General features: G+C 41.0%; 1 protein-coding gene across 2 annotated transcripts in view; it reads right to left on the bottom strand.

Annotated features, from left to right (window-relative positions):
- Positions 1-24183, bottom strand: part of MID2 (midline 2) — a 113261-nt gene extending 89078 nt beyond the window's left edge. For both annotated transcript variants that reach the window (XM_081081273.1, XM_081081272.1), the window contains exons 1-2: positions 24074-24183; positions 6823-7538 (exon numbers count right to left, since the gene is read on the bottom strand). In XM_081081273.1, coding sequence (XP_080937399.1) covers positions 6823-7482 — 660 coding nt within the window. In that variant the 5' untranslated portion in view covers positions 7483-7538; positions 24074-24183. The remainder of the gene's footprint in view (positions 1-6822; positions 7539-24073) is intronic.
- Between the last annotated feature and the right edge of the window lie 1708 nt (positions 24184-25891).

Here is a 25891-nt window from a genome sequence, read left to right as displayed (position 1 = left end):
ATATTAACAGACAGGATTTTCATCTACCCAAGAACAATCTCTGAGTCAACATTTTGTAAACTGTTCTCAGATGTGTTGATGAGAAGACTTAGGACAAAAGAAATAACAGTAAAACAGAAAGATAAGAGCACAAATTGTTGGAGTATCTACTTGCTAAACTTGTTCTCAAACCTAAGAAATAATATAAATCATCTTTTAACAGAGAACCCTGTTAATGCTACATGAGAACTGAGCCAGAGAATCAATATAATTATTAGAAGAAAAATAATAAAGGTCCAAATGAGTCTTAGCACACAGTTTAAGCAGAGATGGAATAAAATGCATTTTTAGCCCCATACACATACAAAAGTTGAACAGGTTTATACATATTATAAATAATGGGGAGCAAGTCTTAGGCAATTAAGAGACCACAAAGAAGCCATGCTTACAAGCAAGAATGATTTTACAATAGTGAATTAAAGGCTTGGTTAGCTGAGACACCCCATGACAGATATTACTCACACCCCCATACACACCATCCACTACATACCTTAGAGAGTGCAAATATGGACTGAAATTCCTTGCTCTTGTTATATTTAGCTACTGTGATTCAGTATCTAAGTGTGTGAAAGTGAGAAACAACTTTTTTTGCTCCCTCACCCATGATAACCGGCCCTGGTCTCAACCTGGAGACATTTCTTATCATGAGAATATATGAATTTTCTCATTTATTATGGCAATCCTTAGTATAAGGAGGGGTTCTGCTGAGGTCCTAACCTTCCCTAGTGTAGCCACAGAAAACTTGCCTTACACTTATGGCCTCTCATATCCAACTTATCTACAGATACCCACAGAAAATTAACACATACATTATTTCCTCCTCCACACAGTGATACACATTTATACATACACATAGACACACAGACAGAGTCATCCTCAGCCACTCATCCATGCAAAAACACATACGCTTATATATAGTGACACATGCATATATATGAAAATATACCCACTCTCAACTCAGGCTCATAAAGATACTTCTCTTTCTCTTATATTCATACTCACACTTGTTCAAAAACAGCCAAATGCCCATTGGTAGTTATGTTGAGAGGGTATCTGTCGTGGCAGACAGAAGTGGGTGTCAAGTGGGTGAGTAGACAAATGCCTGTGAGAAGGTAGTGGCTGAGAGAGGAAGGGTGGGTGGATGACAGAGTGACTGAGTAGGAAGAAGGACAAGCAATCAACTATGATAAGATTCCAGAATATCATATTTTCCAACCTTTTAATTCTCATTATGGCTTTCCTTTGAACATTCTCCAAGTCTCATATCTTCCTTCTTTGACTGGCAATCTTTAGCTTTCTCTGTCTCAGTCTTTCTTCGTGTGTGTGTGTGTCTGTGTGTGTGTGTGTGTTTTACTTTCCCATAACCAAAAGCTAATCTTTGTGCCAGGTAATATTTTTTAACAACAAGATCCCTGATGTGTAAATGTAACTGCATTTAAGAATTATTTGAAGTAATGAATTTGTGGAAATGTAATGAGAAAAAGAAAATGTGCTTGTTTATTCCTTTCAGGAAATTCCTCTATTCCCCCTGGGTTTCATCAGCTATATTTTTGGCAGGCTGTGGGCATGGAAATGTGAAGACATCACTCTCAAAGAGAATTATAATAATCACATATGATTTATACAGATGTCACAATAGGGTTAGGAAGTTGGAAAATCCAGCAATCAAAATGGATAGGCATTTAAAATTAAGAACATGAATACTTTTGCTAAAACTCTGATTTTTAACATTATCAGTAGTTCACAGGAGATTTTTTTCAGACTGCTAAAGAAATCATAATGGCAATACAGATTTATATCTTATAAGAACCAAAACAAGCTACAGATACTGGTATACTTGCTGCAAATCCATTTCAAATATTTAATTCATTTGGATTTCTTAAACCCTGAACCCTGACTACGTGGGCTAGACACTGAGGAGGATACTGAAGAAAAGACCTTGTGACTTGCCTCAAAGAATTTATGGTATAGTTGGTGTGTGCTGGAGTGGCCTTGTGGGGTTTAAACTGAGCACTAAAGAATAGGTTGGATTGTTAAGCAGGCCAAGAAAAGAGCATGAGTGAGAGTGAGAGTGAAATTTCAGAGTTGGAAAAGAGAATTATATGTTTAGCAGATAGTTAGGAGGCTACCCTGGGTAGATGAAGGTAGCATGTTTGAGAGTGGAAGGGGGAAAAGACAGAAAGGCAGCATGAGGACCAAGTTGCACAGGACTCAGAATATCAAGTTGAGATCAAGCACTGATAGAGAGAGCCACTGAAATGGACCTCTTTTTATAAAGCCAACATTTACTAATACAATAATATCAATCTTTTCTAAGATGAGAAACTCATGTGACAATGAAAACTCTAAAATGTGAAGCAGTTTTATAGAAAAGCAGCACAAATAATGAACTAATTTATATACTGTGGTTAGTAAGTAAAAAGAGAGGTAATGGAAAAAATAACTACTTTGACAGGCTTTACTACTGTAATAACTGTCATAAACACAATTATTCTTTGAAAGTGAAGAATTAATTAAACCACTGGTAGTCTTCTGAAGGCATGTAAGTAGACTGGACAATTAAGTAAGAAATAATAAACTATACTAAGTATCCCAAACCCTCTAAACCATTTTGAATACATGTTAACTAGCTACTGGTTATTCTGATCTTGCACCTATTACATAATGGTTTGTTTATTCTTTATTGAACAAATAAATATTAGAGAATACTAATCCTAAGCACAGATGTTTGTACAGAGTTATAAATGCCAAGAATTAAGCTCCAGAACTAAAAAGTGCAAATAAATACTGTATCAGTTACTGGCCAGAAAGTCAAACCCATATATATATATGTATGTATGTATGTATTTGCTATCATTCTTCCCCTTCTCCTGTAGGACTGCTGTGCTTCCCTCAGGCCAGGGAAGTATGCTCAAGGCTATCTCCCCCATAGCTTCTGACAGCTAATGTTTTCCTTTCTCCTTGGAGAAGAATCAAGTAGACTAAGGGGATAATCCTAAATGCTTTTCTAAATTAACTCAAAAAAGTGAGTATATGTGACACTGAAAGTCAGATTTTCTCTCTGCTTTATGTGGTGAACTAATATCCTTTTACACCTGGCACCAAACCAAAGTGACCCCACCCACCCACACACACATAAGCAGCACTTCCCTCTCCCTCCCCAAATCCAAGATGTTCCAGACAATATAACCACACAGTTGGGAATGATTCATATGTTTCCACTCTCTGTCCAAAAATGAGCATAAAGAGTTTCTACTTAATTTATAATCAGATTTTTCTGCACATTTCCTTAAAAAATTAAAGGGGAATGATTCAAAATCCGCACTTTCTCTAAAAATTACTGATTAGTTACAGACTAAAGTATATTTTGGTAAAATATTTTTGTGTTCCATCCATCCCTAGAGACGAGGGCCATAGCTGCACGATGCCAAATATCTAATCCATCATCCAATGTTTTCATGTTTTAGATGTTTTCAAAAAGCTGGTGTTGTGTAGATACAGGCTTATTATATCCAGTCTTTTGTTATCTCAATAGTACATATGGATACAGATTTTTTTCTGTTTGGAATATTTCTCAAGGCCAATGCTTTATTTATAGTTCTAACACCTGCAAATATTTGGCAGAGATTGTTCCATCCTCTCCATATCCCCCATTCTTCCTGCAACCCCACCCCCATCTCTTGCCATTATGAAGCCATAAGTTTATACAATATGTCCTTTCCTTGATGCTGCTAATTGTCTATCTGTGTGACCTATAAGATGTATAATTGCTGGAGCATAATGTTTAGTTTCAAATCACATTTCATAGGGAAAACTTAAGTCTAAAATACAGTGGCAGCAGGCTGCAGTACAAAGGATCCTTAACTCATGGTCTCTAGAGGAAACCTTTGGAGTAGCGGTTGCCAACTGGTGGTCCGCGGACCACTGGTGGTCCATGAGGTCTGAAAGGTTGGCAACTGCTGGTCCAGAAGCTTAGATCCAGTTCCAATTTTGTGATTTTGACCAAATTGCTTAACCCCATGGTCGGCAAACTGCGGCTCGCGAGCCACATGCGGCTCTTTGGCCCCTTGAGTGTGGCTCTTCCTAAGCCTTAGGAGTACCCTAATTAAGTTAATAACAATGTACCTACCTATATAGTTTAAGTTTAAAAAATGTGGCTCTCAAAAGAAATTTCAATCGTTGTACTGTTGATATTTGGCTCTGTTGACTAATGAGTTTGCTGACCACTGGCTTAACCTATCAAACTCTCAGTTTATACCACTTTAAAGTGTAGGGCTTCAACTAGACCAAGATCAAGGCCTAACTTCTTATGATTCTAAAAATTGAAACTAATAAAATTATTCTTCTCTGCAGCAGAATTTTTTATCATTGACAGTATTATAAATGTCCCCCAATTTCTCCCCCGCCTATGTCCTATGTCCCCCTCTTCCCAGGCCCTGCCTCACCCAAAGCCTTCATTGCACTATTGTCTGTGTCTATTGTTTATGCATATATGTATACTAGAGGCCCAGTGCAGGAAATTCGTGCACTGGGGGAGGGGTGTCCCTCAGCCCAGCCTGCACCCTCTCCAATCTGGGACCCTCGGGGGATGTCCGACTGCCGGTTTAGGCCCTGCAGAATCGGGCCTAAACAGGCAGTCGGACATCCCTCTCACAATCCGGAACTGCTGGCTCCTAATTGCTTGCCTGCCTGCCTACCTGATTGCCCCTAACCGCTTCTGCCTGCCAACCTGATCACCCCCTAACCACTCCCCTGACAGACTGATCAACGCCTAACCACTCCCCTGCCAGCCTGATCAATGCCTAACTGCTCCCCTGCCAGCCCAATTGCCCCCAACTGTCCTCCTCTGCTGGCCTGGTCACCCCTAACTGCCCTCCACTGCCGGCCATCTTGTGACCACATGGGGCAGTCATCTTTGACCATATGGGGGCAGCCATCTTGTGCAAGGGTATAATGGTCAATCTGCATATTTCCTCTTTATTATATAGGATAAGTTCTTTGGTTAATCTCTTCCCATCTCCTCCCCTCCTCTGAGATCTGTCATTCTTTTTAATGCATCCATAACTTTGGACCTATCTTGTTCATCTGTTTATTATGTTCATTAGTTTCCACTTATAAGTGAAATCATGTGATATTTGTCTTTCTCTGACTGGCTTATTTCACTCAGTATACTAGCACCTTGAATGAAATAAACATAAACATTGAACTATGTACAAATTTATAAATATTAGATATAAATAATGATCAAAAAAGGCATAAACCGTCTGGCTGGTGTGGCTCAGTGGTTGAGCATTGACCCATGAACCAGGAGGTTAGGGTTCAATTCTCGGTCAGGGTGCATGCCTGGGTTGCTGGCTCAATCCCCAGTGCAGAAGGCAGCTGATCAATGTTTCTCTCTCATCAATGTTTTTATCTCTCTATCCTTCTCCCTTCCTCTGGCTCTAAAATAAATAAAAAAACATTTTTTAAAAAGGCACAAAGCATTGTCAATGTGACTACTCTCAATATTGCTTGCCATAAATGACAGAAGAGAATACGTATACTATTCTGAGTATTGCTATCCTCTCCAACATCACAAATTTTACCTAAGTTACATCAACTTTTCCAAAGCATGGTTAGAGGAAACTCTCCACCCACTTCTTGCCTTCCTTTCATCCTATCTAGATCTCCCTTAGAGCTTGGCTTATATATTCAGGCCCTATTTAGCAGTGGTAATCTGACTCATTTACACATTTTATTTGTCTGAAAATTCTAAGAGAAGTTAAATCACATGACAGGCAGGCAATGGGAATAAAACAATTTGCTGGATCTGACATTTTACTATCCACATGAGGTAGTAGGGCTTTAAAAACAGGCATTTAGAGTTGCACATAAATATATATGGCCCAACAACTTTGGAACTCTTTCCACTGAACACAAATGAAAGAGTAAGAATTTCCAAGGCAGGACTGCAAACAAGTGCTTCAGTCCATTAACCACAAAAACGAACGCTGGCACAAAATCTGATACTGGATTAAATATTTATGGCTTTCAGTCTAAATGTTTAGTTCAGGTATTTGATCATTCCTTCTGACTTCATGGTACACTGAAGTTCCTTTTTTAGGAATTGTTAGTCTGTTTTGTTGTTGTTGTTGTTTATTTTAATTTTGGTGGTGGTGTTGTGTTTTTTCGGTTGTTTTTTTTTTAAAACCAGGCTTAGAATTAGCCCTGTGTTAAGGGCTTGATGGCAATTTGTAGTGGCCAGTGCCAAACTTTTTTTCTTTAGAGTACTGAGCATGCAAACATATACTACTGTTCTCCACAAAGATCTCCCACCTACAGAGATCTACTCAGACACCTCCACCCATACCTACACAGAAACACACCAAACCTTCCCATTGCTATACACATAAATAGGCAAATAAGCACAAATGCTAATTATGGCACACCTACACAGGTACTCACATACTTAAAAGAAGAGGTGGAAAAAATCATGGCAAAGATATGTAGTGTGTAACGTGTCACTGAAAGAGGAAATAGAGTGCTGTTTCCCTGGATGTACTATTGGTGTAGTGGGCAATAGGCCAATTCCCCCAGAACTGGCCAGACACAAGCAGATTTATACAACAGATGAAATAGGTTCCAGTGAGAGCTAGCAGGTGAGTAGGTTATTCCTCATGACAACTTGAAGTTAACTCACTTTTCATATAAGAAAAGTGACTCATTTTACTAGTGAACTTGCCTCCCACATAACAGTGTACAAAGACACAAAGTTGTGTAAGGGATATTTCCCAGATCCCTTACCTTGAGTTTCTCAAATCGATCATTCAGGGACGCAACCTGATGGTCTCGGTGACGCCCCACTAGTTTGCATAAGGCACAGATCAATTGGTCATCAGATACACAATACATGTTCACTTTCTCATTCTCATGGTCCAGGCACGTGATCCCTCGAAGATGTGTGTCTGGCACTGGTTCCACCAGGCGGTGGCTGGTGAAAGGCTTCTTGTTGGGGTGTGTAGCCCTCAGGCAACGATCACAGTAGGAGACCTCACAGGTGATGCATGTTTTCACTGCATCTCTTGGTGGGTCCTGTTCACAGAATTGGCAAGCAATTCTCTCACTAGACATGGTGGTACTGGGCCTATAAGTCCTCTCCCGGCGGCTCTCACTTGGGGAATTGGGCCCACTGACTGAAGCCTTCTGAAAGCGGTCAATAATGTTCTGCAGAGTCACATTCCTCTTGAGGCCATCCAGGCCCCGGTGGTTGAGTGAGATAACATATCTGCATGTAGGACACTGGAAAGCAGTAATGGGTTCAATGGATTCACCAGAGCTGCAGCTGGAGACCAAGATGCGGTGGGCACAGCTGAAGCAGAGACTATGAGCACAAGGGAGCAAAAGGGGATCTTCAAATAACTCTAGGCAGATTGGGCAGGTCAATTCAGACTCCAGGGTTTCCATCTTTATTGAAAATAATCCTGCTGAGGCATTAAGAACCACAGAGGCTGGGCTTTCACCTGCAAGGAATACAAAGCAAGAGTCATTAAGCATTTCCAAGGGAAAAGTGAATGTAGTATAATTCTTCACTAAGCAATGGAGACTTTACATACTGGATTCCCCAGGGATGCTGGAGTAATAGGAAAATGATTCAGGAATTAATCAGAAAGCTTTTCTCCCCCTTCAAACCTTGTTTCTGACAAATGCTTCAGTTTATTTTCCTGCACTAATAAATAGAACTAGTGGCTACCTCTGAATCCTGGTTTACTGATTAACATTAGTATTTAGGCTCACAACACTGGCATATATCATTCTCTCACATATTCTCCACTGATATTTCTTGTCCTCCATGACTATGACGAACCTAAGGCCCTGAAAAATTCTCAATCTCCATTTTCCAATATTTTTCTCCATTCTACTTCAAGGTAAAATATAGAGGCTGCTCCTACTTCACATCTAGTGGAAGGAGAACAAGGCCATATTTCAAACTAATTCACTAGTTCTTGAAATGATTCCATTCTAAGAGCCTGCATAAAAAGAAGAGAGAGCTTTAGAAAAATGTAGTTCTTGATTGCAGGATAATAAGTTTTTAAGAGTGTGGATCTGAAGTAATTCCTACAAACACATATGGAAATTTCTGTTTTGTCCCATTTCTAGTATAATGAGGTACTAGAGCCAAAATATGATAGTTTTCATTTTCACTTTCTTCCTTCACCTTCAGAAAAGTCTTCATTTCATCAAACTAAATGATCAATGATTTCAACTTACTCAGCAATAGTTGCAGATCAATAATGAAGACATATTACCTTGTGGCTTCAGTTGGTTTTTAACACCTGCTAAACTGAACTAGCACAAGTCTGCTATGAAGCTCACCTCCCCATGTGTCTTTTCATACTTTCTAAAATATAACAAGATGCAAATCAAGATCTAGATATAAATTAGCAAAGTGTGGAGCGAGAAATTTTCAGATCTGGTAATCTTCATTTTAGTGTGCATCAGATAAAAGAAGTCACCCAACTAAGAAGAAACTAAGCTCTTGGTCAATCTATCTCTTCTTTCACGGGCACTTCTGAGCTGAACATATAGATACTTGTTGCCATAGTTTTTCCATTAATTAAAATCAACACACAAAAATATTCTAAGCTAGCCTTAACTAAGGAACAATGTAAAATATCTTATTGACTAAAAGTATTAATCCTATTTATCCTTTTGCTTTTGAAAAACTTTTTGTTCATCATCTCTCTACCATTGGAGACACTTATCAGGGCATGAGAATTTTATTCTGCCATTTACATTTGTTCAGATTTGGTCATCTATCAGAGATACCCACATAACCTTCTCACAGGATATACAATTATACCTTCTGCAAAAGTACAATAGATGTATCCCTAAAAGCTGTTTCTAAATCAAACCTTTTAAGTACACTGAAATAACTATTTTGCAGAAATATATAGGCCATTGATATAAAAGTGAAGAATCTTTTTGTAAAATGGTCACTCTCAGTTGGTTTGGTAAGTTTGTATAACCACTTTTAAAAAAATGAGACTTGTGGTATTCTTATTTTACAATTTACAAGTGCTTGAAAATTGTTGGCTAGTATTCTGTAACATAACATCTATCAGCATCCACATATAGAGATAAAGTAAAACAATTAAAATGTACATATATCATAGAATCTTAGAATTGGAAGATACTTTGGAGATGATAGATTCCAACTTCCACTCAAGGCAGGAGTATTGTTTTTGATAGCTTCACTGCTCAATTCAACATATCCATAAGTGAGCTTGTTATTCTCCCCTCCCTGAAACACACACACACACACACACACATACACACAACCTGTTCCTCTTCCAATTTTTTCTATCTGGTGAATATCACCATCCAAGCCTAGAAAACTAGAACTTCTCTCATTTACATGTTTATCACCTCAACCACCAGTAGCTTCCAGAATATTGTTTTCTTTCATTTACTTATCTGTGTCTCCAGCTAACTCTCCGTGCTCCTTGAGGGCTTCAACTATTTCATATTTATTCAAAGTATGGAGCTTCATACACACTAGATATCAATCATTGTTAAATAAAGAATCCCTTAAAGTAGAAGTTAGAAAGGGACCTAGCATTTATAGAGCACCTCCTATATTCTGAGTTCTGTGTTAAGCACTTCACACACATTATTTCATGAAATTATATGAAGAAATCTGTGAGGAATGTATTACTACTATATATGTATTACTAGAGGCCTGGTGCACAAATGCGTGCACCAGTGGGGTCCCTCAGCCTGGCCTGCGGGATCGGGCTGAAACTGGCTCTCCAACATCCCTAAAGGGGTCCCGGATTGTGAGAGGGTGCAGGCCAGGCCAAGGGACCCCAATGGTGCACAAAATGGGCTGGGGAGAGACATGGGAGGTTGGCCAGCCAGGGAGGGACTGCAGGAGGGCTCTAGGGCATGTCCAGCCCATCTTACTCAGTCCCCATCAGCCGGACCCCAGCAGCAAGCTAACCTACCAGTCGGAGCATCTGTCCCCCTGGTGGTCAGTGCACACCATAGCGACTGGTCGACCCGTCGACTATCTGCCCTTTGGTGGTCAGTGCACATCATAGAGAGCGGTTGAGCACCCTTAGCATATCAGTAGCATATTATGCTTGATTGGTTGAACAGCCAACCGGTCAACTGGACACTTAGCATATTAGGCTTTTATTATATACGATAGTTAGGAATTTGGGGCTCAGCATTGTTAAGTAAATCAACCAAGAACATACATACACAGAGTACTGTGTCACCATGCCTGTGCTCTTTTCCCTACACGTCTATTTCAATCATCTCACCTCCTTCATTGAACTTTATCTTGACTATTTACAAGAGGATTTCTAAACAGCATATTTCCGCTTCTATTTTTGTCTCTGTGTCCCTCTGAGTTTCTCTGAATCTGCCTCTCATTCCAAGTCTCTTCCAAATTGTATCTCTTTCTTCTAGGCCTATCCCCATCTCACACTGCATTTCTATTACTGTCTCTTCCAGAACTGCATGTCTGCATTCCTTAAAATCTGTGTTGGAAGCTACCTGGGAGGATCAAGTACAGCCTCTCACCAAAATGACAATTGGACAGAAGCATTTTTGAAAGACATGTCTATGTACTGAAAACTATATAAAACAAATACCACAAGTATTCTAAGTCTTAGAATGGTGTTGTATAAATACTGTACTGAGGAAAAGCTCATTGAATTTTCCTAGAATCCTAAAAATTGTTCCCATGTGTGACACTTGAACTTCACCATGAAATTAAGCTTGGGAAAGTATGGTATGGGTCAGGATTGCCTTAGATAAGATCAAAATAAGATTTTTAACCAGGGATTGCTGAATTTTCTAGAACTGTTTGAAGAATGTAATGTGTATGTCATATTGCCCAGGGTCATACTTGTTTGAAAGTAGCAAAGCTAAGATTCAGACCCAGAATACAACTGAGAGTTCAGAAATAAACTCATAGCCCTAACTGGTTGGCTCAGTGGATAGAGCATCGGCCTGAGGACTAAAGCGTCCCAGGTTCGATTCCGGTCAAGAGCATGTACCTTGGTTGCAGGTATATCCCCAGTAGGGGGTGTGCAGGAGGCAGCTGATCAACGTTTCTCTCATTGAAGCTTCTAACTCTCTATCCCTCTCCCTTCCTCTCTGTAAAAAATCAATAAAATAATTTTTTTTAAAAAAGAAAGAAACTCGGGGAGGAAACCAAGATGGCGGCAGAGGTAAACACCGGAAATTGCTGCCTTGCACAACCACTTCAAAAATACAACTAAAAGACAAAATGGACATCATCTAGAACCACGGAAAGGCTGGCTGAGCAGAAATTCTACAAATAGAAGGAAAGAGAAATGCACACTGAGACTCAAAGGAGGTGCGGAAGTGCAAAGGTACGGAGGCGCACACGGCAAGGGCTGGCAACTGATTACACAGCTGTCTTTCTGAATCAGGAGGGAATCACAAGCCCCCGACTGCTCTGAATTCCAGTTCCACGTGAGTCTGGGGACCCAGACTCATACAGGGAGAAACTGGACTGTCTGGCAGTGGGCAGAACTCGGAACTCGAGGGTGGCTTTCTCTCAAAGGTGCTTGCAGCGATTGCCGGGACACTGAGACGTGGGGCCCCTTAGGGCAGGGCTGAGGATCAGCCATAGCTGCTTGCTCCTCCCTGTTGATTCCCTGAGATCCCACCCCACCCAAGTTGAGGCAGAGGCTTTTGCATATGAATGCCCTGGCCCTTTGCAATCTGAAAATTACCTAACAAACTGCAGCTGGGCCAGACAGACCCAGAACATCCAAGAGAAGGCCCAAGGCCCCACAGCAGCTTGCACGGCTTCACAGCTGGGCCTCATTTGGGCACCTCCAAACCCCAAACAAAGAAGGGGAATCTGCAGATCTCTTCGTAGCTCCTGATGGGTAGCCTCAGGCAGAGGCTAAATTAGCACCTCTTTAGATACAAGAGTCAGTGTATCCAGTGGTCAGAGTGGGACCATCCAATTACAACTCCTCAGATCCATAAGGGACACACTCAGGGGGCCAACTCAGTGAGCACCAAAGCCCCACTGAAGCAAGTCTTGCCTCATAAGGGTGTCTTCAGCACAGAAGTTCTCCCACCATAGACACAGCTGATTCTTACAACCAACTGGCCTGGAGGTCAATTCCTCCCAGTGATACCTACAACAATCAAGGCTTAACTACAGCAAGAATGTGCACAAAGCCCACAAAGAGGTGCACCTCAGGTAATTGGGGAGGCTGAGCCACTGGGCCCTATAGGACACCTAGCCCACAAAGCCACTCTACCAACACAGGGAAGCATAAAAAATGTGGAGACAAAGAAACAGGTCACAAATGACAGAAATGGAGGAAAGCAAATGACTGGATATAGAGTTCAAAACCACACTTTTAAGGTTTTTCAAGAACTTTCTAGAAACCGCCGATAAATTTAGTAAGACCCTCAAAAAGTCTGGTGAGACCGCCGATAAATGTAGTGAGACCCTCAAGAAATCTGGTGAGACCCTCGAGGTTATGAAAAAGGGCCAACTAGAAATTAAGCAAACACTGACTGAAATTAAGGATATTATGCAGAGTTCCAATAGCAGACTAGAGGATGGCAAGAATCAAGTCAAAGATTTGAAATACGAAGAAGCAAAAAACACCCAACCAGAAAAGCAAAATGAAAAAAGAATCCAAAAATACGAAGATAGTGTAAGGAGACTCTGGGACAGCTTCAACCATACCAACATCTGAATTATAGGGGTGCCAGAAGAAGAGAGAGAGCAAGATATTGAAAGCCTATTTGAAGAAATAATGACAGAAAACTTCCCCTACCTGGTGAAAGAAATAGACTTACAGGTCCAGGAAGCGCAGAGAACCCCAAACAAAAGGAATCCAAAGAGGACCACACCAAGATACATCATAATTAAAATGCCAAGAGCAAAAGACAAAGAGAGAATCTTAAAAGCAGCAAGAGAAAGACAGTTAGTTACCTACAAGGGAGTACCCATACGACTGTCAGCTGATTTCTCAACAGAAACTTTGCAGGCCAGGAGGGAGTGGCAAGAAATATTCAAAGTGATGAATGCCAAGAACCTACAACAAAGATTACTTTATCCAGCAAAGCTATCATTCAGAATTGAAGGTCAGATAAAGAGCTTCACAGATAAGGAAAAGCTAAAGGAGTCCATCACCACCAAACCAGTATTATATGAAATGCTGAAAGGTATCCTTTAAGAAGAGGAAGAAGAAGAAAAATGTAAAGATACAAATTATGAACAACAAATACACATCTATCAACAAGTGAATCTAAAAATCAAGTGAATAAATAATCTGATGAACAGAATAAACTGGTGATTATAATAGAATCAGGGGCATAGAAAGGGAGTGGATTGACTATTCTTGGAGGGGGGAAAGGGGTGTGGAGGATGTGGGAAGAGACTGGACAAAAATCATGCACCTATGGATGAGGACAGTGGGGGGGGGGGTGAGGGTAGGAGGGGGTGGGAACCGGGTGGAGGGGAGCTATGGGGGAAAAAAAGAGGAACAACTGTAATAATCTGAACAATAAAGATTTAATTTAAAAAAAGAAAGAAACTCATATATTTATGGTCAATTTGACTTTTGACAAGAGTTCTAAAGCCATTCAATGGGGAAAATAATAATCTTTTTTTAAAAATGATGCTGGCACAAATAGATATCCACATGCAAAAGAATAAAGTTGGAGCCCTACCTCACACCATACATAAAAGTTAATTCAAAATAGATAAAAAATCTAAATATAATTGCAGAAACTATAAAACTCTTGGAAGGAAACATAGGTATAAATCTTCATGAACTTAGTTTAGGCAAGGGTTTCTTAGATGACACCAACTGCACAAACAACTAAAGGAAAAAAAAGATAAATCAGACTTCAAAATTAAAGATTTCTGTGCTATAAATTATACCATCAAGAAAGTTAAAAGACAACTCACATAATGAGAAAAAGGCATTTGCAGCTCATATATGTACTGTGGGTCTAGTATCTAGAAATATACAATAACTCTTACAACTCAACAATAAAAAGACAAAAAAATTAAAATGGACAAGGATTTGAATAGACATTCCTTAAAACAAGATATTAAAATGATCAATAGGGATATGAAAAGATACTAAACATCATTAGCCATTAGGGAAATACAAATCAAAACCACATTGAGATACCACTTCATACTCACTAAGATGGCTATTATACTACTTCACACCCACTAGGATAGCTATAAGTTTTAAAATATAGCAAATGTCAACCAGGATGTGGGGAAAATGGAACCCTCATACATTGTTGATGAGAATGTAAAATGATCCAGCTACTTTGACAAATAGTTTGGCAGTTCCTCAACAGGTTAAATGTAAAGTTACTATATGATCCAGAAAAATTGAAGACATACTCAAAAACCGGTACACAATGTTCACTGCAGCATCTATAATAATAAAAGCATAATTTGCTAATTAGACCAGACAGCTGAACGACCTTCCAGATGTCCTTCTGGATGAAGCCGGGGCTGCAAGGGCTGAGCCCCTTGTATGAATTTCGTGCATCAGGCCTCTAGTTATTTATAATATCCAAATGATGGAAACAACTCAAATATCCATCAAGTGATGAATGGATAAACAAATGTGGTATATCATATAATAAAATAGTATTCAGCAAGGAAAAGGAATGCAGTATTGACATGTGCTACTAAATGGATGAATTTTGAGAACATTATTCTAACTGAAAGAATACAGTCACAAAGGGCCTCAAATTCTATGATTCCATTCATATGAGATATCCAGAATAGGCAAATCCATAGGAACAGAAAATAGATTAGTGGTTGCCAAAGGCTTGGGGGTTGGTGAGATAGAGTTACTGATAATTGGTATGAGGTTTCTTTTGGGGATGATGAAAATGTTCAGAAATTAGTGGTGATAATTGAATAACTTTGTGAATATACTAAATACCAATGAATTGTACACATTAAAATGGTGACTATTATGATAGTGAATTATATCTCAATTTTTAAAAGTTTCAAACACAAGTCTGACCCAGAGCATGAACAGTTAACCACTATAATATACTGTCAACTATGTAATTATGTAGTATTTCTAAACTCTCTTGGATTGCTTTCTCCTTTCAATTGTTTTCCTAGGTAAGTGATTTCCTGTCTAGGTTTTGTAATATCCTGGGATATCTTTAATGATCAAAGGGTGTTATAAAATTCTCAGTTCCCAATTGTATTAATTTAAAAAATATAAAACTCCTAAAAATATTTGACTCCTATATCACAAAATACTTTTAGGAAGTATGGGGGTATGGTATGACAAAAATAAAACAGAGCAGAGTGTTGCAACTTTAAAAATTTGTGAATCACCAACCTATGCAGAATTAGAGTTTGCTAAGAATAAAGACAGGATGTGAACCTGATAGATGCGATGCAATGACAGGTAATCATGAAGCATTTTCCAGAAAACACAATGGTTTGTCATAAAAATTCATTGATAAAATGTCTGGGAGAGTAGAACAATTGCCATGATAAAAAACAAATGTCCACGTCCACATACACTTATTTGTTGCCCTCCATGTAATTTAGTTGATTCCACTCATTAAATAAGTATGTTCATGTATTTGCCCTTGCTCTATTATAAAATTGTTTATCCATGGCTTATCTTCACCCTGAAAAAAAAACAAGTTGATGAGAATAAACTATAAGAAGGTATAAAGCTGTGTGAGTAGGTAGAAATAGAAAAGAGGAGTTTAAAAGCAGGCGATTGAGATAAAAATAATACATTCTACATTACAAAATGAAAAGACTGATTTCAGCATCACCCTTCAAATCCAGCATTTACTAGTAGTTAACTTTGATCAGAAAGAGAACTCATGATCTACAGAGCATGGCTCTAGGCTTTCACTACCTCCCTGAGGAGCCATGGTTTACTCTTCTTCAGAGAAAAGCCATGAATATGAAACCAAGTCTGACCTCTGGGCTGTAGAATGAGGACTGGGCTGAGTTGTAAGATTTGTTTAAAAAACAAATTAATATAGCCCTTGCCAGTCTTTCTCAGTGATTACAGTGTAGACATGCAGACTGAAGGGTCTCGGGTTCAATTCAGTCAAAGGCATTTACCTGGTTGCCTGGTCGGGCACAGTGGGAGGCAACCAGTCAATGTGTCTCTCTCACATTGATGTTTCTATCTATGTGTCTCTCCCCCTCCCTTCCACTCTCTCTAAAAATCAATGGGAAAAAATATCCTCAGGTGAGGATTAACAAAAAATATACACACAAATTGATATAAAATAAAGATTCTTTAGGATATTAACATCAATGTCCTATGAACTCTTCCTTAAGCACAACTACACAATGGAATACTACGCTGCAGTAAAAAAAGAAGGAATTCTTACCATTTGCAACAGCATGGATGGAACTGGAGAGCATTATGCTAAGCGAAATAAGCCAGTCAGAGAAAGATAAATATCACATGATCTCACTCATTTATGGAACATAATGAACAACATAAAGTGATGAACAAAAACAGATCCAGAGACAGAGAAGCATTGATCAGACCGTCAAACCTCAGAGGGAAGGTAGGGGACGGTGGGGGTAAGGGGGAGAGATCAACCAAAGGACTTGTATGCATGCATATAAGCCTAACCAATGGACAGATACCAGGGGGGTGAGGGCATGAGTGGGGGATGGGGGGCAATAAGGGGTAAGGACACATATGTAATACCTTAATAAATAAAGAAAAACAAACAAAAATACAAAAGAAAAAAAAGCTATAAACTGTCTCCTTGTCTTGAGGAATGAGCAAATAACATCAGGCTTAGTCTGATGTTTCCTTAACTGTAAAATGTCATTAAAGTTGGGCTAGAATCACCAGATGATCTCTTTAAGATGCTTTCCAGGTCTGACATCCTTTCATTACAGAGATCTTGCTATCTGTATCACATAGAAAAGACACCTTGGATTATTGAAAACTGGCCCCTCAAAATACAACTCTTATTTATTAGTGTGACTAGAAAAGCTGACAAACAATGGACATCATCATGAAAGAAACTGAAATAAACAGAATGCATTTTTTTTTTTTTTTTTTTGGCTAAAGCCAAGGTGATGAAGGGCAGTGGCTGGCTTTGTCTGCTGTATGTACCTCAAGAAAGATATAATGGGTGTTCCAGAAGACAAATAAAGGGGAGGGGAGTATAAATGAGTGAGAACACTTTTTGGAACTGAAAAAGAAGACAAAATCCTAGAATACTATTAACAGGGAGAAAAAACTCTCGAAACTCAAACAAGATCATTTGGGAACATAAAAGGCAACCAATACATAGAATTTTCATCCGAAAAGGATAAAGACTGAAAATAGAAACCCCTCAAAAAGAGGCTAGATGATCAGTAAGCATAAATAACAGTAAGAATCATCTTACATCTGTGTACCATTTTATACTTTTCAAATAGTTCCAAAGCGATTATCTCATTTGATCCTCATAATAAAGCCTGGTTGTAGTACTGACTCTAAGATGAATTAGCTGAGTGATTCTAGGTAAGACATTTAAACTCTTTCGGTCATAGCCTCCTCACCTGTCAAATCACAACTACCTGCCCTACCCATTTCACAAGCTCTTGTGAGGATCAGATGAGAATAAAATAATTAATTTGCTTAAAAAATATAGTCTCATCATACATTCACAGATGACAGATATGAAATGCATTATTAAGGAAAACAGTAATTTTTATTATTTGGAAAAACAAATTTCATTACCATTTAGAATAAATATAAATGTCCTACCATTTATTTTATTTTACTTTCTTTTTTATTGAATTTACTACAGGCCTGGTGCATGAAATTTGTGCATGGGTAGGGTCTCTAGACCTGGCCAGTGATCAGGACCAATCTGTGGGGCAACCAGTGGGGTGATCAGAGGGCCCCCACTGGCACCTGCCTTGACCAGTCTGGTGCCACCTGCTCACTGACCCTGCCCCCTGCCATCGCCACCAGTTGCCTCCCTCTGCAGGGTGATCGGGGCGGGGGGGGGGGGGCTGCTGGCACTGGCCTTGGCTGGCCTGGGGCCTGCGGGCTGGGGACAGCTCCTGTGTTGAGCGTCTGCCCCCTAGTGGTCAGTGTGTGTCATAGCCACCGGTCATTCTGCCATTTGGTCAATTTGCATATTAGGCTTTTATTATATAGAACTGGGGTGACATTGGTTAATATAATTATGTAGGTTTCAGATGCACAATTCTATAATATATAATCAGCATATTGTATTAGGTGTTCACCACCCCAAGCCAAGTCTCCTTTGAAAATTCATCCCAAACACATAGTTGACATGTAGAGGACATTACACTCCACCACAAGTTTTCTGGAGGACTATGCATCTGATTGTGATATTCATTATGCTCATATGTCTCTCCTGTGAGACTTGAGTTCCCTAAGGCAGGAACTGTCTCTCTTCTTTTCTTTAAGCTTTTATCATGCTCAGAGAGAGCTCAGGACTGGAAGTTGATTACCAACTGACAGAGAGTGTCAGAGTCACTTCCCGTCTAATAGGTTATTAAAGCTTACTTAATATTTTATAGTATGTGGATTCAATGATATTTTCTTTACAATAATTAGCTCATAAATCCAATCATTGGTTATTTTATATAATATAGTAATCAAAGACATTAAAATGAATATCACAATAGCAGAGCTAAAAGTCCTAAATCTGCTACAACTGCAAAATATATAATCTGAGTAACCAAGAAACGGATTTGCCAAGGTAACACATAATTCAGGAATCCTAAGTACAATTCATAATACCTTTATCTTAATGCAGATCGCATTGGCAATTGCAAGGTTCAAGAACAAATGGAGAATAAATTTAATTTAACTACTGCTACTAGTACAGCTTACCATCTATTCTAGGGCTGTTTTCCCAATCTCTGTTATCCAATGAAATATCTGTAAATGTTTAAATGTGCAGTGGCACACCTGAATGGACAGGCACCTCTACTTCCACAGAATGAAATTGGCAATATATGTATATAGGGCATGCTATTGAATGTTAGGCTGAGAGGACCCCAAGTTCAGTACAGAAACAAGGGACAGAGAACAAAAGCCTATTTGAAATGAAACTTCTACTCCCCTAGGAACCACATGAATCCTAGCAACACTGAACAAAGGGCTATAGACAAAAGAATCGAGGATTCTGGACCATAAACCATTTTTCTATTTCTGGGCTGTATACATTCAGATATTTCACTGTCCTGCATTAGCATTATCTTCCATGCCCACACATTAACCCAGCAAATTGTAAATAATGGTATTTTCTGTTACAGGAGGATTTTACATTGTATAATGAGTTTGTTATCTGATCATTTGGTCTCTGTAAGAGGAAGATCCAGAGACTGGAGACACTGTTCTGTTCATCAACTATAGGAGTCTGACCTGCAGGAAAGAGGCTGAGACAAAGCCCAAGGTCAGGTAGTCAGAGCTCTGCAGAGAGACAGGAACCCAAGCAGGACAAGCCTTACTAAGGTTATTTTACTAACCCATTTAGGTTGAACCAACACCCTAGTGTGCATTCAGGTAAACCCCACATGGAGAAGGGAGTGGTGGGATGTTGGCACATTATTCAAAATCCCTCCACCTTCCATATTTTAAACATATGGTAGTTTTAGAAGCTTATAGGATTTCTAAGGAAAATGAAGAAGCTGGGAGATTGACTTTTGAAAAGATGGTGTCTGCCTATGGCCATGGAGAATGGGAAGATGAAAAACGACAAACAGTAGAAATAGCCACAGACCTCCAGTGCTCACAGAAGACATTCAACAGACGTTTACTTCAAGAAAAATGAAGAAAGAAATATATGTTGATTCTCGGGAAAGAGAAAAAATAAAAACTGGACTAGCAGCCTGCACAGGGGGATAACTGGATATAAATGTCTAGTCTCAGGGAGTAGAGGGTGAGAAGAGGTAGAGGAGAGTATAAGTGGGATAAATGGTGATGGATGGAGACTTGATTTAGGGTGAAAAAAATACCATACAGTGTACAGATGATGTGTTGTAGAATTGTGCACCTGAAACCTGTATAATTTTGTTAACTAGTGTCACTCCAATAAGTTCAATAAAAAGAAAAAAAATAAAGAAATTCAACAAGCTGAAAAAAAAGGTAGATACTATTATTATTTATAGGTGAGGAATCTGAGGCTCAGAGAAGTTAAGGAATTTGCCCAAGGCCTCATAGCTAATAGGGAAACTTGTTAGCATTATTCAATACAATGTCTGAGAAACACTTTTCTAGTCTTTTCTCCACCTTGCTCAGTGATTAATTCAATGCTTTTTGAGAGACTGGAAATACAGATCTTAGTGCAATAACGCCTTGGTCCCAAACTTTTAATCATCAAAAAGTGAAAAACTGTGAGCTTTCCTAATATATCATATGTCCAGTATCAATATGTTACATGTCATATTTTGATGATGCAAGGCTCTAAGTCAAGATATTCAGCTTAAGTATGGAGTTATTTTCCAAACACACTGCCTCATATTCTCCTTTGCAGAGAAGACAAAATCTTAGTGCTAAATGGAAATGCAGCACCACTGGCCTCCACTAGCACCCAAATCCCATTGCCTAATAGCTAGGGAGTTACCAAAATCCATAAAGAGTGAGTGACAGACACACCTGAGGCCAAGCAGGTACCTCTTAGAAAAGCCATTTGAGACACATTCTGTGACTCAGTCCTGTCTTTACCTGCTTGTTAAGAAGCTGTGTCCCAGTTGGAAAAGAGAGAACCTGAGTGTCAAGGAATATAGTAAAAAAAGACATTCTCACCTCTTCACCAAGCCAATGAGGTTTGGTGAATGGTAAAGACATACTCCTCCAGCAGTTTCCTTCTCAACTGTCATGGTGTCAGCAGATTTTATGGGAGGAGAGGGGAGGGATTGGATAGGCTGACCCAGAGCAATTTTTAGATGCAATTATGAGACCTCACTGGCACTGCATTAGAATCTGCAAGTTGGAGCAGGTTGTCCTGCACTTAAAGAGAAGGGATTAACTAAACCAACTTCATCTAAATCAGTTTGCACTGTTCAGATGATACGTTTGTATAGCAATCAAGTCACTCTGATTTGTGGCAGTACTTCCCAGGGGGTGGCTATGCAAGGCACAACATGCAAGATGAGAAGTCTAGTAGTCAGGAAAGTAAACCAGAGAAACAATTGCCCCTTCATAGCCTCTACCCTACCCCTCACAGCCCCTCCCTGTCCTGATCCTGGAGCTGCAAGTAAAGAGGTAGGCCTCAAACAAGCAGGAGGCCAAAATACTAGGCCAAGGCTGGGGCCTCGGCACAGTCAGCAGAGGTCTCTTCACATTGTAGGCACTTAATAAATATTATTGACTCAACTCTACTAGATCCTAATCATGCTTATATAGCCATACCTAAAATTATTTATGCAACTTTTCAGAAATTAACTAACTGCCCCCATAAAGGCAAAAAAAAAAAAAATGGGTGAGGTTATGTTTTCAGATCAGCCTGACTCAGATTGTTAGGTTGCAGTACATTAGATATGATATAAGCCTCTACTTAAAATAATCACCATTACTCTGTATATCTAGTTTTATGTATGTTTCATTCAGTTGTTTGTGCATTAGGGGGGAAAAACAGACTTAGGGCCGAAGTATGGTGATAGATTTGGCTCCAGGGGGGCTAATAATGGCAAGTTAAGATTTCCAGAAACTAGGGTTCCTACTTATACCCAGTCAATCTATTATACCAATAAAAAGGTTAATGAAGCACTTTCTTTGAAAAGTGTAATGCTGAGGTTGTATAGAACCCTTCCATCTTCCAAAGGCCAAGAGAAAGCTCACAATATCTAGTACACAATATTATGCCTTTTATACAACTGCATCAACTATGAAAGAAAGGTCAGAAGAATGTCCTAAGGCCATAGAGATAACGCAATACCAGATCTGGGATGAACTCTCTGATCGTCTGGGCCCCTAGACCCATATTTCAACCACATAAATCTAGTTGTAAGGAACAATCAGAAAAATATAATTCACATTATATATCTACTAGTATATTAACTTAATTGATTGGGCAGGAATATATAAAAATAGTAGACTGGTTCCCCCTCAGGGCATGATGAGTGGAGAGGGTTGGAAGGATGTGAGGGTTAGGGGTAGAGTGGGAAGTAGGGAAGAGACTCTCTCTCTTCAGCATTTCCCTTCTATTGGAACATGACCAGATAACTGATTAGAGTACTGGGAGGCAAAAGGATGGGGTTAAAGGTAGCCCTTATGGCCCAACCTGGAAATCAGAGGAATCAACTCTCCCGCAGTATTTGTCTATTTACGTAGTCTCTAATATATTCTTTTATAAGGGTTCCTCCTCAGGGACACACAACCATCACTCAACACATTCCCCACACTCAGAAATCCTGAAAAAGGCAAACTGGTTGAGGAGCAAGAGACTGCATAGCTGGGAAGCTGGGAGTACACAGGGTGGAAGGGTGTGTGGGATGGGTAGGTTCTGGTGGGAGATTTAGGTAGGCAGGTTAGATGTGTAATAAGGTGGAAGAAGGAAGATGTGTGATAAGAAGGAAGGTGAGTGTGAAGGTGGGTTGGGAAGTGTGAGAGAGCAACAGTGAAGAACACAAGGACCCCAGGATTCCAAATTACTGCTCTGAGGAAAACCTCCAAGAAATAATGTGCTACACACAAAGTGCTAAGTAACCTAAACCTTATCACCAAAACGTTTTTGTAAATCTTACTCCACAGTTATTTACTTAATTCTTACAAGCCAGAAATGGAAAAACATCATCTCTCCCAGAGTCAGTCACAGTCTGTCGAGTGTACATATGTAAGTTTCCCCTCTCCCCCACTGAGCTGGTCTCAGAGCTAGGCCAGAAATAAGGAACCGCCCAGAGACTTGAGGATCGCTCCCCTGGCAAAAAAAGAAATTAAGTTTCGCTGGGCCTCCTTGCCGGCAGGGTGTCCACGGCATCTCTGGCTGCCACAGCAGCCACCCCCGGCAGATTGCTGGTCAAGGGGCGCCGGCCAGGCTGAGGAGGCTGCCGGCCACCGGAGCGTGGGAAGGCGCTCGTGGGAAGGAGCCGCTCTACTGGCCGCGCCAGGCCCGGCCGGCTGCGCGGGAGGCCTCGGACCGCCCCCGCCCGCACCCCGGAGAGCAAACTCCGTTCCAGGAGGGCAGCAGTGACTAGCACCCGGGCCCCAACAGCGCAAAGGGATACCAGAGCTGGCCTGGCGCCCCTGCCAACGCCTCGAGCCTCGCGGGCCCCATCGCCCAGCCCCGCCGAGCCCGGGAGCCTTTGGCCCGCGCCGGGCCCGGCGACACCTGAGAGGCAGCCAGAGCTGCGGCGCGCGAGCGGGGGCGCTCGGCCCCCCGAGGACCGTGGAGAAGGGGCGCATTTTACCCAGAGCGTTTCCGCGTGCCTGCCATCTCCTGAGCGCGCCCTAGAGCGCAGGGCGCTCGCCTGCTTCCGCCGCGAGCTGCCTCTGGCTCTGGCTCCTGCGAGAGCTCCCGGGCCGCCGCCGCCGCCGCCGCCGCCACCGCTACCGCCGCCTCTCTAGGCCGCCGCCCGCCTTCGCCTTCGCCGCTGCCGCCGCGCAGCTGCTGGGATCCGCCCTCCTGCGCGCCCCGCCAGGGACAGCAAGGCGGTTGCGATGCTCCGGAGCCAAACTTAAGAGTTTTCACCACCTCAATCCAGGGGCAGCACCATGACAGCAAGCCAGCACCACACTGTCATTTCCGCCGCAGCAGAGAAAAAAAAAAGCAATCGCTTCGAAAAGGGGGTAGGGTGGGGGCAAACAGGGCTGGGACTGAGGCCCTGAGGGAGCACTGGGAAGGGCCCCAGCAGCAGGGGCACTTGGCCACCTTCCCAACCTCACCTTCCGACGTCCCCTCCGCTCCCAGTTCCCCCAACCCCTCCTCTGGAGGCGCATTTACTTGTTTTCTCCCTGGATAGTAGTGACCCAAGAAACCTGAGCAAGCAAAAGCAGCGGGTGGGTGGGGTTAGGGTTACTGCTGTACCTACCAGCTGATTCCAGCAGCCTTTTCTCCAGCGCCCTGTCATCTTGAAGGAAGACACACGGAGAGGGGCAGAGCCGGGCGTGTGTCCGCGCGCGCGCGCGCGCACGCGCACGCGTGTGTGTGTGTGTGTGTGTGTGTGCGCGCGCGTGTGAGAGGAGAGAGAGAGAGAGAGAGAGAGAGAGAGAGAGAGAGAGAGAGAGAGAGAAACTGGGCGAAGAATGTGTGTGAAATGCAGAAAGCAGATTATGGCCAAACTCTTCTTCCACCCACCAGCCCCTTGGTCCCAGGAACCCTCAGGTTAGAACAAGGAAAAGGCCCTTGCAAGCGCCAATGAGATGAGAGCCCCAGTCCACAGCACAGGTCCTCTGTCTGATGAAGCTGCTCTATGCAAAGTTAACAACAGAGTAAAACAAAAATAGTGGAGGAGACAGAAAAGGGCAGACAATTGAAGGAAACCCAACCCCTCTTTCTTTTTACACAGGGAGAATGGCTGTGTTTTATTGGCCATGGTAAAAACACACACACACACACACACACACACACACACAAACTGTGGGGATGGATTAAAGCCATCAAATTAAAATAAAAAGTAGGGTTTCATTTGCACATTCCAATCCTTGATGGACAAAACAAAAGAATCCTTACTAAAGAGGGCAATAGAATAGATGCTAGCTATCTAGGTATCCAATGTCCCTAAGAAGCTAATTGGTTCATCTAGAACCCAGAAACCTTTATTGGTATTAAGTACCTCTTGGCTGACCTGTCATTGGCTCAGAGACCACCTCCCCACTTACAAGGAAGATTCCAAAGGGAAGAAACAGGAGGCCCAGAGGAGATTAACTTCCAAACTTGTGGGAAATGGGGAGATGAAGGGGAAAGAAGCTAGAAAATGGGAGGAAACATCCCCTCTCACATAGACCTCCCATTACTGTGCATGTAAGCAAGCCCAGAAAAAATTAAGGTAACTCTGGGAAGCACCAGAGAAGCAGTAGTAATTAGGCAACACCCCTTTTAAACAATGTGCTAGAGAACACTGAGATGGAAAGGGAGGCAAAAATCACAACCAGGCTATCCTGATGAAAGTCTGGCCTTAAGAGAAGTAAAAGTTAGAGTCACACCAAAAGCACAGGCAAGGGAAGCAAAATTGACAGGCGGGACTACATCAAACTCGAAAAATGTGCAGCAGAAGAATCAACAAACTAAAAAGGCAAGAATGGAGATAAAATAGTTGCAAGCCTTATATCTGATAAAGCGTTAATATCCATAATATATAAACAACTCCTATTGGGGGCGATGAGGGGACATTGGGGGGATATGGACACATTTGTAATATCTTATTCAATAAAGAAAAAAAAAAACTCCTACAAACCAATAACAAAACAATAAATAACCCAGTTAACAAATGGGCAATGGAGTTGAATAGATATTTCTCCAAAGAAGACATATACAAATGACCAAAAAGCATATGAAAAGATGCTCAACATCACTGATCATCAGGAAAATGCAAATCAAAACCACAATGAGAAATCACCTCACACCTATCAAAATGGCCATTATTAAGAAGTGAACCAAAACAAAAAGAAAATGTGTTAGCAAGTATGTGGAAAAATTGGAACCCTTGTAAACTGTTGATGGGAGTGTACAATGGTGCAACCACTATGGAAAAAACTCAGGAATCCAGAGGTTCCTCAAAATATTAAAAATAGAACTAACAGGATTCAGTAGTCTCAATTCTAGAAGTATATTTGAAAGAATTGAAAGCAGACTCTCAAAGAGCTATTTGCACTCCCATGTTCATTGCAACATTTTTCACAATAGCCAA

Source organism: Myotis nattereri (genome assembly GCF_964212035.1).
Source record: "Myotis nattereri genome assembly, chromosome: X".
Taxonomy (NCBI): Eukaryota; Metazoa; Chordata; class Mammalia; order Chiroptera; family Vespertilionidae; genus Myotis; species Myotis nattereri.
The sequence above is the reverse complement of the archived record's forward strand: the minus strand, read 5'-3'. Positions and strand labels throughout refer to the sequence as shown.